This window comes from Eurypyga helias, unplaced genomic scaffold (assembly GCF_000690775.1).
Source record: "Eurypyga helias isolate BGI_N326 unplaced genomic scaffold, ASM69077v1 scaffold11612, whole genome shotgun sequence".
Lineage (NCBI taxonomy): Eukaryota > Metazoa > Chordata > Aves > Eurypygiformes > Eurypygidae > Eurypyga > Eurypyga helias.
This window is the reverse complement of record NW_010236663.1, coordinates 39,753-52,281: the sequence shown is the minus strand read 5'-3', so window position 1 is coordinate 52,281 and position 12,529 is coordinate 39,753. Positions and strand designations below refer to the sequence as shown.

Below are 12,529 nucleotides of genomic sequence, written 5' to 3'. Positions count from 1 at the left end.
TTGCTCTATGTGAGTTGCTTGTTTGGAATTTTTAAGTAACTGGTAGTAGCTGAGCTCCTTCTCCATTAGTTAGAAAAACTGCACATTCTGTGCTTGCCTGTCAGGTTTCTCACAGTAGCTCCCTCATTCCCTGTCTTGCTTACTGATCCATGTGGGACAACTTCTAATGAAGGTACAAAAGCGTTGCCAACCTCTGCACTTATTGGAGGTTACTTACGCCATGAAATCTCGTGCTCGGGTAACTTGTTTTGTTTGTAGAAAAAGTAGCAATGCTTTCAATGATATAATCCCTTTTCTCCAACTCGCCAATACTGAAAAGCATTGCAAAAGTAACCAGTTTAGGGTGAAGGAAGTTTGAGCTGTGTTTCAGTCCCTTCAGGGGAGAGGAACGAAGGGCAGAAAGTGAAGTGCAGGCCCAATTAGCTGCCAGCATCATTGAAGTTTACTGGTTTTACGCATTCCATTCACATGGATTGATTTCTAGTGACTGAAGCATAAATTTAACACAATGAGTAGTGAAGTCTGAACATCTAGACAAGGAGTTTTGAATCACCTTGCTAATAACAACTCTGGGCCTCTATTTGATGCTTTTAACTTCAAAGACCTTGCAGGTTTTCTCTCTCTAAAGTAGCCATGCAATAATGTTGCAATTAAGACATGAGATCACAGTTCGTTCCATCTGAGTCTTCCAGCAAGGCCAAAGAGAAGAGAAACAGCAGGTATACTAAAGCTCAGGTTTAAGAGAGAAACACACAGCCCCCAGAATCCCCAGCAAGATGACTCTTAATGCTGTAGCAACAAGGGGAAAACTTACTATGTTGTCCCTGTTAATCATAACCTAGCTAAAAAGCAAAACCCCCATATTTGGCTGGATAATATCAAATCTGTTATATAAAATTTCCCATGTAGAAATCTACATCAGAGCACTAGTACTCATGGCATGGCAATTCAGAACTGTTGTGTTCATAACACATTATTTCACCTTTTTTTTTCCTCCCACTTTCTGCTCAAGTACAAGTTAGATAGAATAATTTTTCAAAAAAGTCATCATTCCGTGGCATCTGTCAAAAGCCTGTCCACAAGCTCCAGCAATTCTTACAGTAGGAAAACTGTTACGTGCTTCAAAGCTTTATTTGCAAATAACCATTTAATAAAGCCATAAGCATCATACTAAAAGGGATAAAATACTTACACTGTACTCTGATATTTAAAATACAGTTTAAAATCCAGCAAAAAAATTACTGGATAAATGCAATGGCATACTCTTCAAAATGGATTTTGGGGGAAAGGAGTTGCAGTTTTCTTTTGTGAAGTAATTTTATAACCGCTTGTGTTACAGATTGCCCTGAAATATGACCCCCAGGTAGAAGAAGATCTGCGTAACTGGATAGAAGAGGTTACAGGGCTGAGCATTGGTGCAAACTTTCAGCTGGGATTAAAAGATGGCATAATCTTATGCGAGTAAGCATCTATTAGGTAACCTTATTTTTAACAGTTTTCTACTTGAGAGGAACTAAGGAGGGACTTTCTGAAGACTCCCAGTGCATCAACTAATATAGTTGAAGGTAGCTGACAGTAGGGTGGGAGGCAACTTCTTTGAAACTGTGGAAAAGAGTGAAAACTTAAATTTCCTTTATATTTCAGCAAAGATTTTGAAGTGTTTGTAAATTTAATGGTGTAGCTCTTCTCTATAACAATCAAATGGCACACAAAAATTCCTATGGTTTGTTAGACCTGAGATCTGAGCTAGGCACACTGTATAAACCAAAAAATTAATCGTTTGGATGAAACTACTGCAACTAATAAAGCATGAGTCAAAATATTATGTAATGCCTGCACAGGTGGTATAAGGATGAGATTTGTTGTTTAAGCATTTCCCTTTTTTTCACCTCTCCAGGCTTATAAATAAGCTGCAGCCAGGATCAGTGAAGAAAATTAATCAATCAAAACTAAATTGGCACCAGGTAAAACAAACCCCCCCAGAACTACACCTCTAACCCCTCCAAACAGTTCTTCTGTTCTCTATTAACAAATATGCTGTGAATATCGTACACCTTAAATCTTAATAGCACCAAGTTTTGTATGTGATGCGTAGGCAACAGTTGAGGCTGTGGCTTCCATGAGCAGCATTTACCAGAGGAAAGCTATAGCTGAGATGGCTCATAAGTAGCAGTTGAGTATACATATTTTGTAGTTGTGCTTCAGCTGGTAGATGAAATTTCAGGTGGAAGAAGGACATAGAGCCACATAGCAAGGCCTTTTTGCAAGTTAAAAAAAAAAAAAGCCTGTTAACTTCTTTATTAAATCACAACTGGAGTTTTCCATCCAGGCAGTGCTGCAAGGTGTTAGGTCATCATGGACATTCGAGGTCACTGTATGAAGTGTCCTCCTGAGAAAGCAGCAGGAGAGAATGGGGAGGGAAAGGACCTGAACAGTCTCAGATGAAATGGTTGTGTAACAGAACTCAGAAAACAATATGGTGAAAACTACAGTATGTATTTTATTTCATTTTATCCAGATCTGATTTCTTATGAGAGCTCTATCTAGCACTCTCCCCTGGCCCCCCTCCAAGGGACTATCGAAGGCAACATGCTTTTAGAGCAAGCATTGGAAGGCTTGCTGGCTAGAGTTGACTGCCTTTAGTATTGCTGGGTCTAGCCTAATACTGCTATGTCAGTCTCTTGTTTTTACTAGCATTGAACACTTGTAAATATTGAACACTTCTGAACACTTCTAAATTTTTCACACAGTGCTGAAAAGCACTAATAATCCCTAAAAGCTTAGTTGAATTCGTCCCAGGAGGCAAGCAAGATAGTACCTTCAAACCAAGTTAAATTTTTTACTGTCCACATCGTTATGTTTTTATTTTGCTCAAAATTATCAAGTGCTGAAGTCAAATGGCATGGACACTATGTCAAATGTTCCAATTAGAAGCAGGTTTTAGATTAGGATTTCTCTTGGAAGGGACACAGTTGAGGCAGTTTTGTCATCAAAGCCACCTCTAACAAAGTATATGATATTTACTGATGGAGACATGCCAAGGTAGATAAACCTTTAAAATGATTTCTGAAGTCACTATTAAAATGAGTGAAAAATAATCTCAAACCTCATACCAGTCACTCTTAACCACACCAAATGTTTTGTCCAGTTTGCACAAGGCCAAGAACTTGTGTAAACAGCAAGCAACACAAACAAACCAACACCAGAAGCTTTAAAATTACTTGGGTTTTGAATTGAAACACTGAGTGGAAAACTGGCTTTTTTGTTTCTGTTTAGCTGGAGAACATTGGGAATTTTATCAAAGCCATTCAGGTCTACGGTATGAAGCCACACGATATTTTTGAAGCAAATGATCTTTTTGAAAATGGAAACATGACTCAAGTACAGACTACTCTAGTGGCGCTAGCAGGTCTGGTAAGTATTTGTACCCCTGGAATTGGCATAAATCCACATTCCAGTCCAGATGTACCCTTACCACTCACAGAAAACAGCATAGAGCCTGTCAGGAGGGAATAGATGCTCTGAGTCTGAGATGCTGCACTTCAGAGTTAAGATTCCTGTCTGCAGATGGCCTTGCTCTGGAGCTGTGTGTGCATACACAGAGCTGGGGATGCCCACTGGAGAACACTGATCCCTGCAGAATATCCTTCTGTCAAGATACTTGGGAGTGCTTTGGAGTTCCACCTTCAAATGGCATGGGGAATGGTTACCCCTGACAGAGAGAGTTTCTCATGAGGGAGAAACCCACTTGTTTCTCTCATCACATGCAAGCCCAGGGTCATTGTCATGAAGGCAGTGTTGCAGTACCAGAAAATATACTTGTAACTCTATTTTCCCTGTCCCTAAATAGGCAAAAACCAAAGGTTTTCATACTACGATTGATATTGGTGTCAAATATGCAGAGAAACAAGCACGAAGTTTTGATGCAGGAAAACTAAAAGCTGGTCAAAGTGTAATTGGCCTGCAGGTAAGTATGAAGTTCCAGTTTGCAATTAATCTGTTATATTTGAGAACAACTTTCTTGTTTTGATTAACTGAGAGATCGGTTATGCAAAAACAGATGAATTACAGTATATTCTTGTCGTGGAAAGCAGTATGAGGTTTTAATTCTTGAAAGCAGTTGACTGGTTTTATGAGCTCAAGTGACTGCCTGGAAGGTTTTTCTGTTTGTTTAAATCTGCAAGAAGAGTGATAAGGAGGAAGGGAACAGCTAATATTAGCATTATCATCTCTGTACCCTAAAGTGGTCTTAAAGTATGAGCCTTTGGATATCTAAAGGTCCTTATATGGCAGAAGCTTTTTTTTCCTCTCCATTTTCCTTAATAGTCACAAACCCCAAAATAACTGGCATAAAATCTTAAAATTCCTGTGGTAGAGGAGTTGTGGCAGTGTAATTTAATCATTGCTGTCCAGGGTGAAAGTTAATTGCTACATTTAGATGTGTACACACATTATAACTGTACATCCAGTTGGGCAAATGCCAGTCACTGAAATGCCTTAGGATGGCAGTTGCTTTTATTTTTCCTTTTGAAGCTCAGGATGGAGAAAAGGTAATTTATTACAGGTAGTGGTCAAGCTACATGAGGAAAGCATGCACTGTGATTACTTTTTCCATCAGCTATCACAGTCACCAACCATATTTGTTTCCTTAAACTGTGCTTGCTATACAAAAAAAAAAAAAATCACTTTTTCTCCACCTCTTCCTTCCCCCGATAAAGATGGGCACCAACAAGTGTGCCAGTCAGGCAGGCATGACTGCTTATGGAACTAGAAGACACCTCTATGATCCAAAAATGCAAACTGATAAGCCATTTGACCAGACGACAATTAGCCTACAGATGGGCACCAACAAAGGAGCCAGTCAGGTAAGCAGGGCTGTGTGTTACACGTGTAGAGGAGCTCTGACTCTCCACCAGGGAGAGCCCAGTGGGCTGAGAGTTGCGTGCAGTGGCAGAGTCTTAACTAGCAGCAGTGAGTGGGTACAGTTCAGCTATGCTTTTATGCAGTAGTTGAAGAACTTTAATTTCTTATCACTATCCAATGTGCTCTATGCTGAGTATCTTAAGGCATAAAAATGACCTGATAATTCTAGAATTTCCATCTGGCTGTGTTATACCAGAAGAAAACATTAACTTCATTTCAAGTACTAACCCAGCAGAGGTAAAAAAGAAACTGCTTCCTGGGCACAGTTCGAACGCTTAGTATGTTCTCTGCAAAGAGGGAAATAAACTGGACCTTTCTGCAAGGACTTCCTTCTGTGATTTGCCTACTGCTGAACACATGCTACTGTGCTGTGTTTTGCTGTACTTTAATTCCTACTTTCTAGAACTTCCAGTAAGGTGTACTAGTTGTAATCATAAATCTAGCAATCGCAGCTCTTGAGCTTCTTACTGACCCTCCACAATCCTGTCTTACTAGGCTGGTATGCTGGCACCAGGTACCAGGAGAGACATCTACGATCAGAAGCACATATTGCAACCTGTGGATAACTCAACAATTTCATTACAAATGGGTACCAACAAAGTAGCCTCACAGAAGGGAATGAGCGTGTATGGTCTTGGACGGCAAGTGTACGACCCCAAGTACTGTGCTGCACCAACAGAACCCGTCATTCATAATGGCAGCCAAGGAACAGGAACTAACGGGTCAGAAATCAGCGATAGTGATTATCAGGCAGAATACCCAGATGACTATCATGGAGAGTACCAAGATGACTATCAAAGAGATTACCATGGTCAATACAGTGACCAGGGCATTGATTACTAGCTATGCATCAAAAGTTCAGTATTAGTTATTATTTTATTCAGTAAGAACGAAACTAGCCTTGTGGAATTGTTACCCGTCTTTCCTACACACTATGCTTAACGTACTTAAAGAAATACTGCCTTACATACATTCCTTTCTCCTTTTTCTGCCCTTTCCCTGTCTAGTTGCCTTTAGTGCTGTAACAGCAGTAGTCTACAGCATAAACAATAACTGCATATGAAGTAAAAGGAATACTGTGAAAGGGGGAGTGCTCTTGTACAGCCAGGTTGTCTAATAAGGAGCTATGCATTTTCACAATCTCTACTTAAGTAGGTATTTACATACCACATTAAGCCTTCATTTTACATATTTACAGCTTTTCTGTTTTCCAGATGAGATAAAAGAATTTCATGTTTAAAGTTAAATGTGGGCTTTGCCAATTAAATCTAAGATGCCACATTTGTGATTTAAATATAATTACTATGTTTTTAAGGTATAGTTTGCTAATGGTAAGTCGTGCATTAGACATAAGTGTGCATTTGTGATTGTGTATTCATTCCATTATCAACACTGACCAAACTTAGAAATAGTTGTCTTACTAAAAAGGGAGCTTGTACAAAGTCTTGAGCCAACAGAAGTCCCACGATTGATGGTGCATTTACCTCTTATTGTGCCATAATATATCCATGTAGAAATGCTTTTTCTTCCTTGAACTGTATTTATTGTCACACTTCTCAAACTGATCCCAGTGTATTTTTATAAATAAATATTTTTTCTTAAAGGTATGTAGAAGATCCTGTCTCATTTGTTACGCTACCATTCTTAAGGTTTAGATGTCACAGATGTGATTCCTAAATCAGCACCACCTTTGCCTGTGGTAAGGGTAATGTAGAGCTGCCCGCTGTTGCTGTTCGAGTTCGTTCTTTTCCATGGGATTTAATCTAACAGCCTTGTAAAAATCTCCTGGGAGTGACAGTGACTTAACAGGAAAGGAATGTATCTCCTTTCCAGCAGAGTTCACTTGTCCTCTACACGACTGCGAGGTTATGACCAGAGATCCTTAGCTGAAGGATCCCTGAATCCCCGCCCGTGTCGCAAGGCAAGTGAGGAACCGCATACATGTAACATTGCCTGTGCCTCAGCCTATGGCCCCCGTACCATCGCCCTGAGAACCCTCAACACCCTTGCTTTACAGTATGTAAAGAGGTCTCCCAGTCTTTGTGCCTGCGAGTCTGCAGTCTGGGTTCTTTAGTTACCGCTAGCAGAGCTTTCCTCCTAAATGGAAAATGATTTCTTCTTACTGTGGAGTGCAGACAGGCTGTACTAATTTACTCAACAAATGTTTCTAGATTTGCCGACTGGTCAGGGATGACTTGCCCAGTGTTCCCAGAGAAAACCCCCTGTTAGTGACACACCACAAAGCTAAAATGGACAGCTCGGTGACCTTGTCACCCTAGTGTTTTCAGTCGGACAACAATCTACGAGGAGTTCATCAACTTTCAGAGCATCATAACAAGTATATTAATAAAAACCAGATGTGCTGACACACAAAATCCATTATTCACACAAACAGTTTGTGTGTCATTTTATCACTGCAGAAGGTACAACAGAGATTTAGGGAACTAATGCTCTGCCCTGGCGTATTGGCAACCTTTATGTTTTTTCTCTGACTGATTTTGCTATTGCTGGTCTGCTTTCATACTTCCTGGTTCACTTCACATTCAGGTTTACAAAGAGAGTAAAAAGGAGTAAAAATAATGCATAGCAGTAGTTCTGTTACTGCATTTAAATGTAAGAGTAAACTGGCAAAATAATTAAGGTTCTTCTGTGTCTCAAATCCAAAATCCTCTCACAGGAATAACCCTCCCTGCTCTGCCCCCTCCCAGTATCTGCTCTGCAAAAAATTGCTGAAGAATTCAGTGACAGACCCAAACAATGGAAAGATCAAGAACAACTATCCCTCCCTGCAGCACCAACCTGAAGCAGTGCTCTGCAGCCCAACTGCTGTAGCAGAATGTCCACAAGATTGCCAGAGTTTACTAGAGCCTGGTACCACTTGGGAGCGGATCAAGGAAAATCCCCATTGCACCCGTGTAAGAAGTAGCTGGGAGGACACAAAACACTAGCAGTGTCCAGCAGGCAGAGGTGCCAGAATAGCCGTTGCTGCAGAATCCCTCTGGCAGCCCTGGCTTGGCCCCCTGATGCTGGGGGAAAATCAGCCCAGATTCTGAACCTGCTGGGGCAGATTCTCAGGTTGGGCAATTTGCAATATTTTTTTTTCGCATGTCAGAGTATTTAATCTCAGGACTTCCCCAAGCCTGGGTGTAGGGGAACACTCCCTTCTGGCACCTCAGCTTTTTTCCCCCAGAATAAAGGAAGGAAGGAAGGAAGTTCAGCAGCTCCACCACGAAACCAAGCAGCCTACCACTCTTCTGACTTTGCTACAGCAGACACGTGAAGGACTATCTGAATAGGATTTGTCTCTGCGGGGCACACTGGGGAATGGGAAGAAGGATGCAAACAAATAAATATTGATTCATCTATTTTGCACAAGCAGAGGATTTCCCAAGGAGGGAAGGCAATAGAAGGAAAAACAGGAGACTGGCTATAGCATGTTGGTTGCTGTGAGACATCAGGAGATACATGACAGCCTACATCCATTCTTCTTGGGACATAAACACATTAGCTGGCAGATAAATACATATCCCACACTCCCGTTCTCACTGTAGGTTGGAGCTCTGTCCCGTCTTCACTGTCCTGGAAAGGTCTCATGCTTCCGTGTTTTTGCCTTTCTGTTAACTTGTTGCTCTGACTCACAAAGGTCTACAAGGAAAAACCAGAGTGAGATCATTTGGGAATGGAAACCATTATGTAAATAAAAATACCTGGTAAAAGAAGATCATTAGCCCAGGGGTAAGAAACTAGGTGGTTACTATCTGGATGAAACTGTATGATACCGGGAGAGACTCTGCAGGGGCCGCAAGGGTGAGGAATACAACTGAGAAGGATGAATCAAGAATCTCTGTTACATCTCCTACTACAGGAATGAGGACTCTGGCTATCTGAAAGCCCTCACCCGCCTCTCTGTCCACTGCTGCACATTGTCCTGAGGGCTACAGAGCCTCCCTCCCACCCCCAGATGTTTGTAACCTGACTGTAACACAGACATCCCAAATCAGATGCCTTCACATGTTGGGAAACACCAAGGTCTTGGTTACGTGAGTAAACTTGATGATGCAATAAGGAAGAGTTTGGATGTGCGGCCCCAGTTTTTCCTCCATACAAGGTTATATACAACCTGCCCTGCCTGGAGGACTCCTTAGCTCTGTGCGAAGTCCTCTCCTCACACAAGGCCCTAGGGCATGGCTAATTACGAGGGATTAAGACCAAAGTTAAAGAGAAACTACCACAAAGTTTGGAAGTGGAGAAAGGAAAGCCTCTGTTTCATGAAGGAGAATTGGCTCAAGAAGTAATTTAGCATTTGGCAAACAGAGGGGGAAGAACAGAGGTCAAGGCTTCAGAGTTTTCCATTCAGTAACATATTCCTACTCGGGACATGTGCTTAAGTACTGTTCTGAATTGAGGCCAAAAATGACGTGCTTTCTTCTGTACAAAGGGTTAAGCCTATCCTTAGGCTGCATTTTGGGGTTTTATTTGTTTGTTTTGGGTGGTGTTTTGTTGTTGTTTGGGTTTTTGTTTGTTGGGTTTGTTTTTTGTTTGGTTGGTTGTTTTTAAAACAAAATTCTATGAACATTACAGGGGATCTAACAGCAGCATTAAAGAAAAAAAAACCCCAAACCAGTTCTTCTGACACTGTCATGAAGAAATCCATCCAGAAGATTTGTATCATATGAGCTATTCTGGCTGCTGAGTTTGTTTTTCATGAATCACTATTTTCTCTCTCACATGGTTTATGAAAGAAAAGCCAGAACTGGCAAAAATAGCATGAAAGGAAAAATCATCTGTATCTTCAAATATTCTCTTAATATGAAAGGGATGGTATATGTACATTCAGATGCTTCAGATACAGCCATTAACCAAAGCTCTCCATCACCATTAGCTAGGTAATGAATCTCCACGGAAAGGCTTGCAATACAATACAGTAATTAGGAGGGTAAAGACATAGAACAATCAGTCCAGTGGCAGAAAATTTAATCAAGAGACAGAAGACAGTGTTTTGGTAAAAGAATCTGTATAGGTATGAAGCAGAACAACTCGAGTGTGCATGAAGTTCAGAACTACAGCATCCACAGGATGTGGATGGATACCAGACCTGCTGCTGGCAGCAAGAAGCTCCTTGTTGTTTACTTCTGTTCATCACTGTACAGTAAGTCATGACAAATATAAACATCCCATCTTAGAGCATCCTATGGATTGGTCTCTGCAGCTCGCTCAACTATTTATTTATAATTTTTAATTACCAACAATATATTGAGTACATACCTAACACGGCCTAAAGAGTCAGCCACTACTCGCAGGCTATGATCTAAAAGGTGGCAGCAGATCACAGCTAGCACACACGAGCCAGAGGGAGCCATTCAGATATTAAATTCACATATGATTTGTACGCCTGAACCAAACGAAAAGCTGGTTTGTTGAAAGTGAGTCATACTGACCTACTGCAAAACACGTTCAAAAATCTGGTTTTTCTTACTTACAAATCAAAATATAAAATAGCTTCCAATACCTGAAGGCAGTGAAATTTTTTTCCTACAGAATCCAGTTTTACCCCATAGCAATTTCTGTAACATACTGCAGTGTAGCAAAGCTATATTGACATTATCTTAAAGTCTTACAGAGAAAGAAATTAAATGCAAAGATCCTTTGTCTCTTTATTGTGAATACTACTTATTTTATATGAGACAGAAGATATTTTTCTCTCTGATAGTAAGCAAAAAAAGATCAGACGTGAACAGGGACATCCTGTAAATATTGTACTCACATAGTGGCAAACACATCCATAGATGGAAAAAGAGTAAATAAAGACCATAGATTTTTTGCGTACTCTAAGAAAAAAAATCACACACTTCACTGAATTCGACACAAACACGTAGAGCGTCTGCATAAAAATGTTTAAAGAAGCAAGTTCACTTCATTCCTAAAGAGGAAAAAATGCTTTCTAAGGTAACTTTCATTGATACGGACTCTCCTTTCCCCCGGAGTGCTGTTACAGCACTGGCAGGGAGGTGTACCCTTTGGCTCAGTCAGGCATCAACTACACCACCTTTGCCTTCTTGGCTGCCTACACCTTCGAAAGAGGAGCATCCTCCTACCACCTGCCTCGCTCAACCCAGCAGGTTTGCAAGCAGCCTGCTGCCATTCCCTGTGAGGATACCCATCCGCCTCCAAGCTCACCCACGTCAGCCCAGGATGCAGCAGCAGGAGAGCTGGCATTTCAGCAAGGCCTGTGCCAGTCTTGCTGGGCTACGGTCTCCCCAGGACACAGGCATAGGGTAGATGGCCTCAAATCAAGCTCCCTCCCCAGCCTTCCATCTGTAGCTGTCACTGCATTTTTCAAACATGGACATATCTTCATAACATGCTGCGAGTTAAGGCTGTTTCATCATTCCCATTAACAAACAGGAAACTGAGAAACAAAGTGGAAAAGGGTTTTCAAAGTTTGTTTCTTTCCCTGAAGAACTAAATTCACAGTAAAGACCCTGCTCTGGTAAGGTCAGTATAAATTTTGCCAATAAATTAAACAGAGATTCTGTGTTCATTATAAATAGCAAAAATCATTCTGTTTCAAAAATTAAAAAGAATGTTGAAAATGCATGGGCACTTGTACAAGCACCAGTTCCAAAATTAAAATAAATAGCCATTTCTTTGCACCCTTGAATTAGCCACTTTGATATGAGAGGAATGTGCAAGGAAAGGAATTTCTGATCTTTATTAACTAGAAAATTATCTCAGAAAGAATGAAAATAAAGCTGGAGACTGTATGCTACCTGCATTGGGATTTGTCATGTTACAAACCAGTTGATAAAAAATGCCATTAATAACAACTTCAACAAATCACGTAAGTATCAACTAGTCATAACACCCAAGCACGAAAGGCAGCCAGGTAATAATCAAACATTAGAGGAGGATTAAGGGAGACACAGAAACGAGAGAACTGCTGAAGGCTACAAAACTACAGCATGACGAGTCATGGACAAAAACAAGTTGTGGACATAGGTGAAGCAAGAATACTAGTACAAGTATACAAGTAGTATTACTAATACAAGCTGGAGAGTTAGCCAAGTGATCACTACCTTTCAGCAAAAATACATTTCTGAAGAAAAAAACTTTATGAGGGTTTCTCTTTCAGCCTAGACTGTGGGTCCACTTTTCTTCACAATTCTCAAGTTTTCCATACAGATCCTGTGTCCTGATCCCATTCAGCCACATAGAAATCCACACGTTCTCACTAAGAAAATACACACCAAACATTTAAGCAAATGTATGTTCCCAGGAAACTCAGAGTTGCACAGAAATGACCTCAAATGATTTCTCATCCTTACCCACCAAAGAACACCTAAGACACACAAGCTATTACCAATATTTGCAAATTGCTTTGGACTTTGGACTAAGAAGCTTAGATATCTATTAATTTTCCAGTCACAGGGTAACCCAATCCCAACAACCCAATTGGCAACAACCCAATCCCTTTCAAATAACAGTTGTTAAGGCTAAGAAGGTAGACCATGGTCAGTTAAGAACCTGCTATAATTAGAAACAGGTTATTTAATTTTTTTTTTTTTTACAGTACTTACTCTCTTTTCCCACACACAAAAGATTTAGT

General features: G+C 40.6%; 1 protein-coding gene and 1 pseudogene across 1 annotated transcript; one reads left to right on the top strand and one right to left on the bottom strand.

The window, feature by feature from the left end:
- Positions 1 to 220: 220 nt before the first annotated feature.
- Positions 221 to 6,530, top strand: CNN3 (calponin 3, acidic). Its single transcript, XM_010147178.1, has 7 exons — positions 221 to 238; positions 1,340 to 1,461; positions 1,898 to 1,964; positions 3,277 to 3,414; positions 3,851 to 3,967; positions 4,719 to 4,865; positions 5,419 to 6,530. The coding sequence occupies exons 1-7, from the start codon at positions 221 to 223 to the stop codon at positions 5,764 to 5,766; spliced, it is 957 nt and encodes a 318-aa protein (XP_010145480.1). The 3' UTR covers positions 5,767 to 6,530.
- Positions 6,531 to 8,427: 1,897 nt separating this feature from the next.
- The window catches only part of LOC104506280, a 43,464-nt pseudogene continuing 39,362 nt past the window's right edge, over positions 8,428 to 12,529 (bottom strand).

Coding starts and splice junctions, on each gene's coding strand:
- CNN3 (XM_010147178.1), top strand. Junction 3,415..3,850: donor TAGTGGCGCTAGCAGGTCTG/GTAAGTATTTGT, acceptor GTCCCTAAATAG/GCAAAAACCAAAGGTTTTCA. Junction 4,866..5,418: donor CCAACAAAGGAGCCAGTCAG/GTAAGCAGGGCT, acceptor CTGTCTTACTAG/GCTGGTATGCTGGCACCAGG.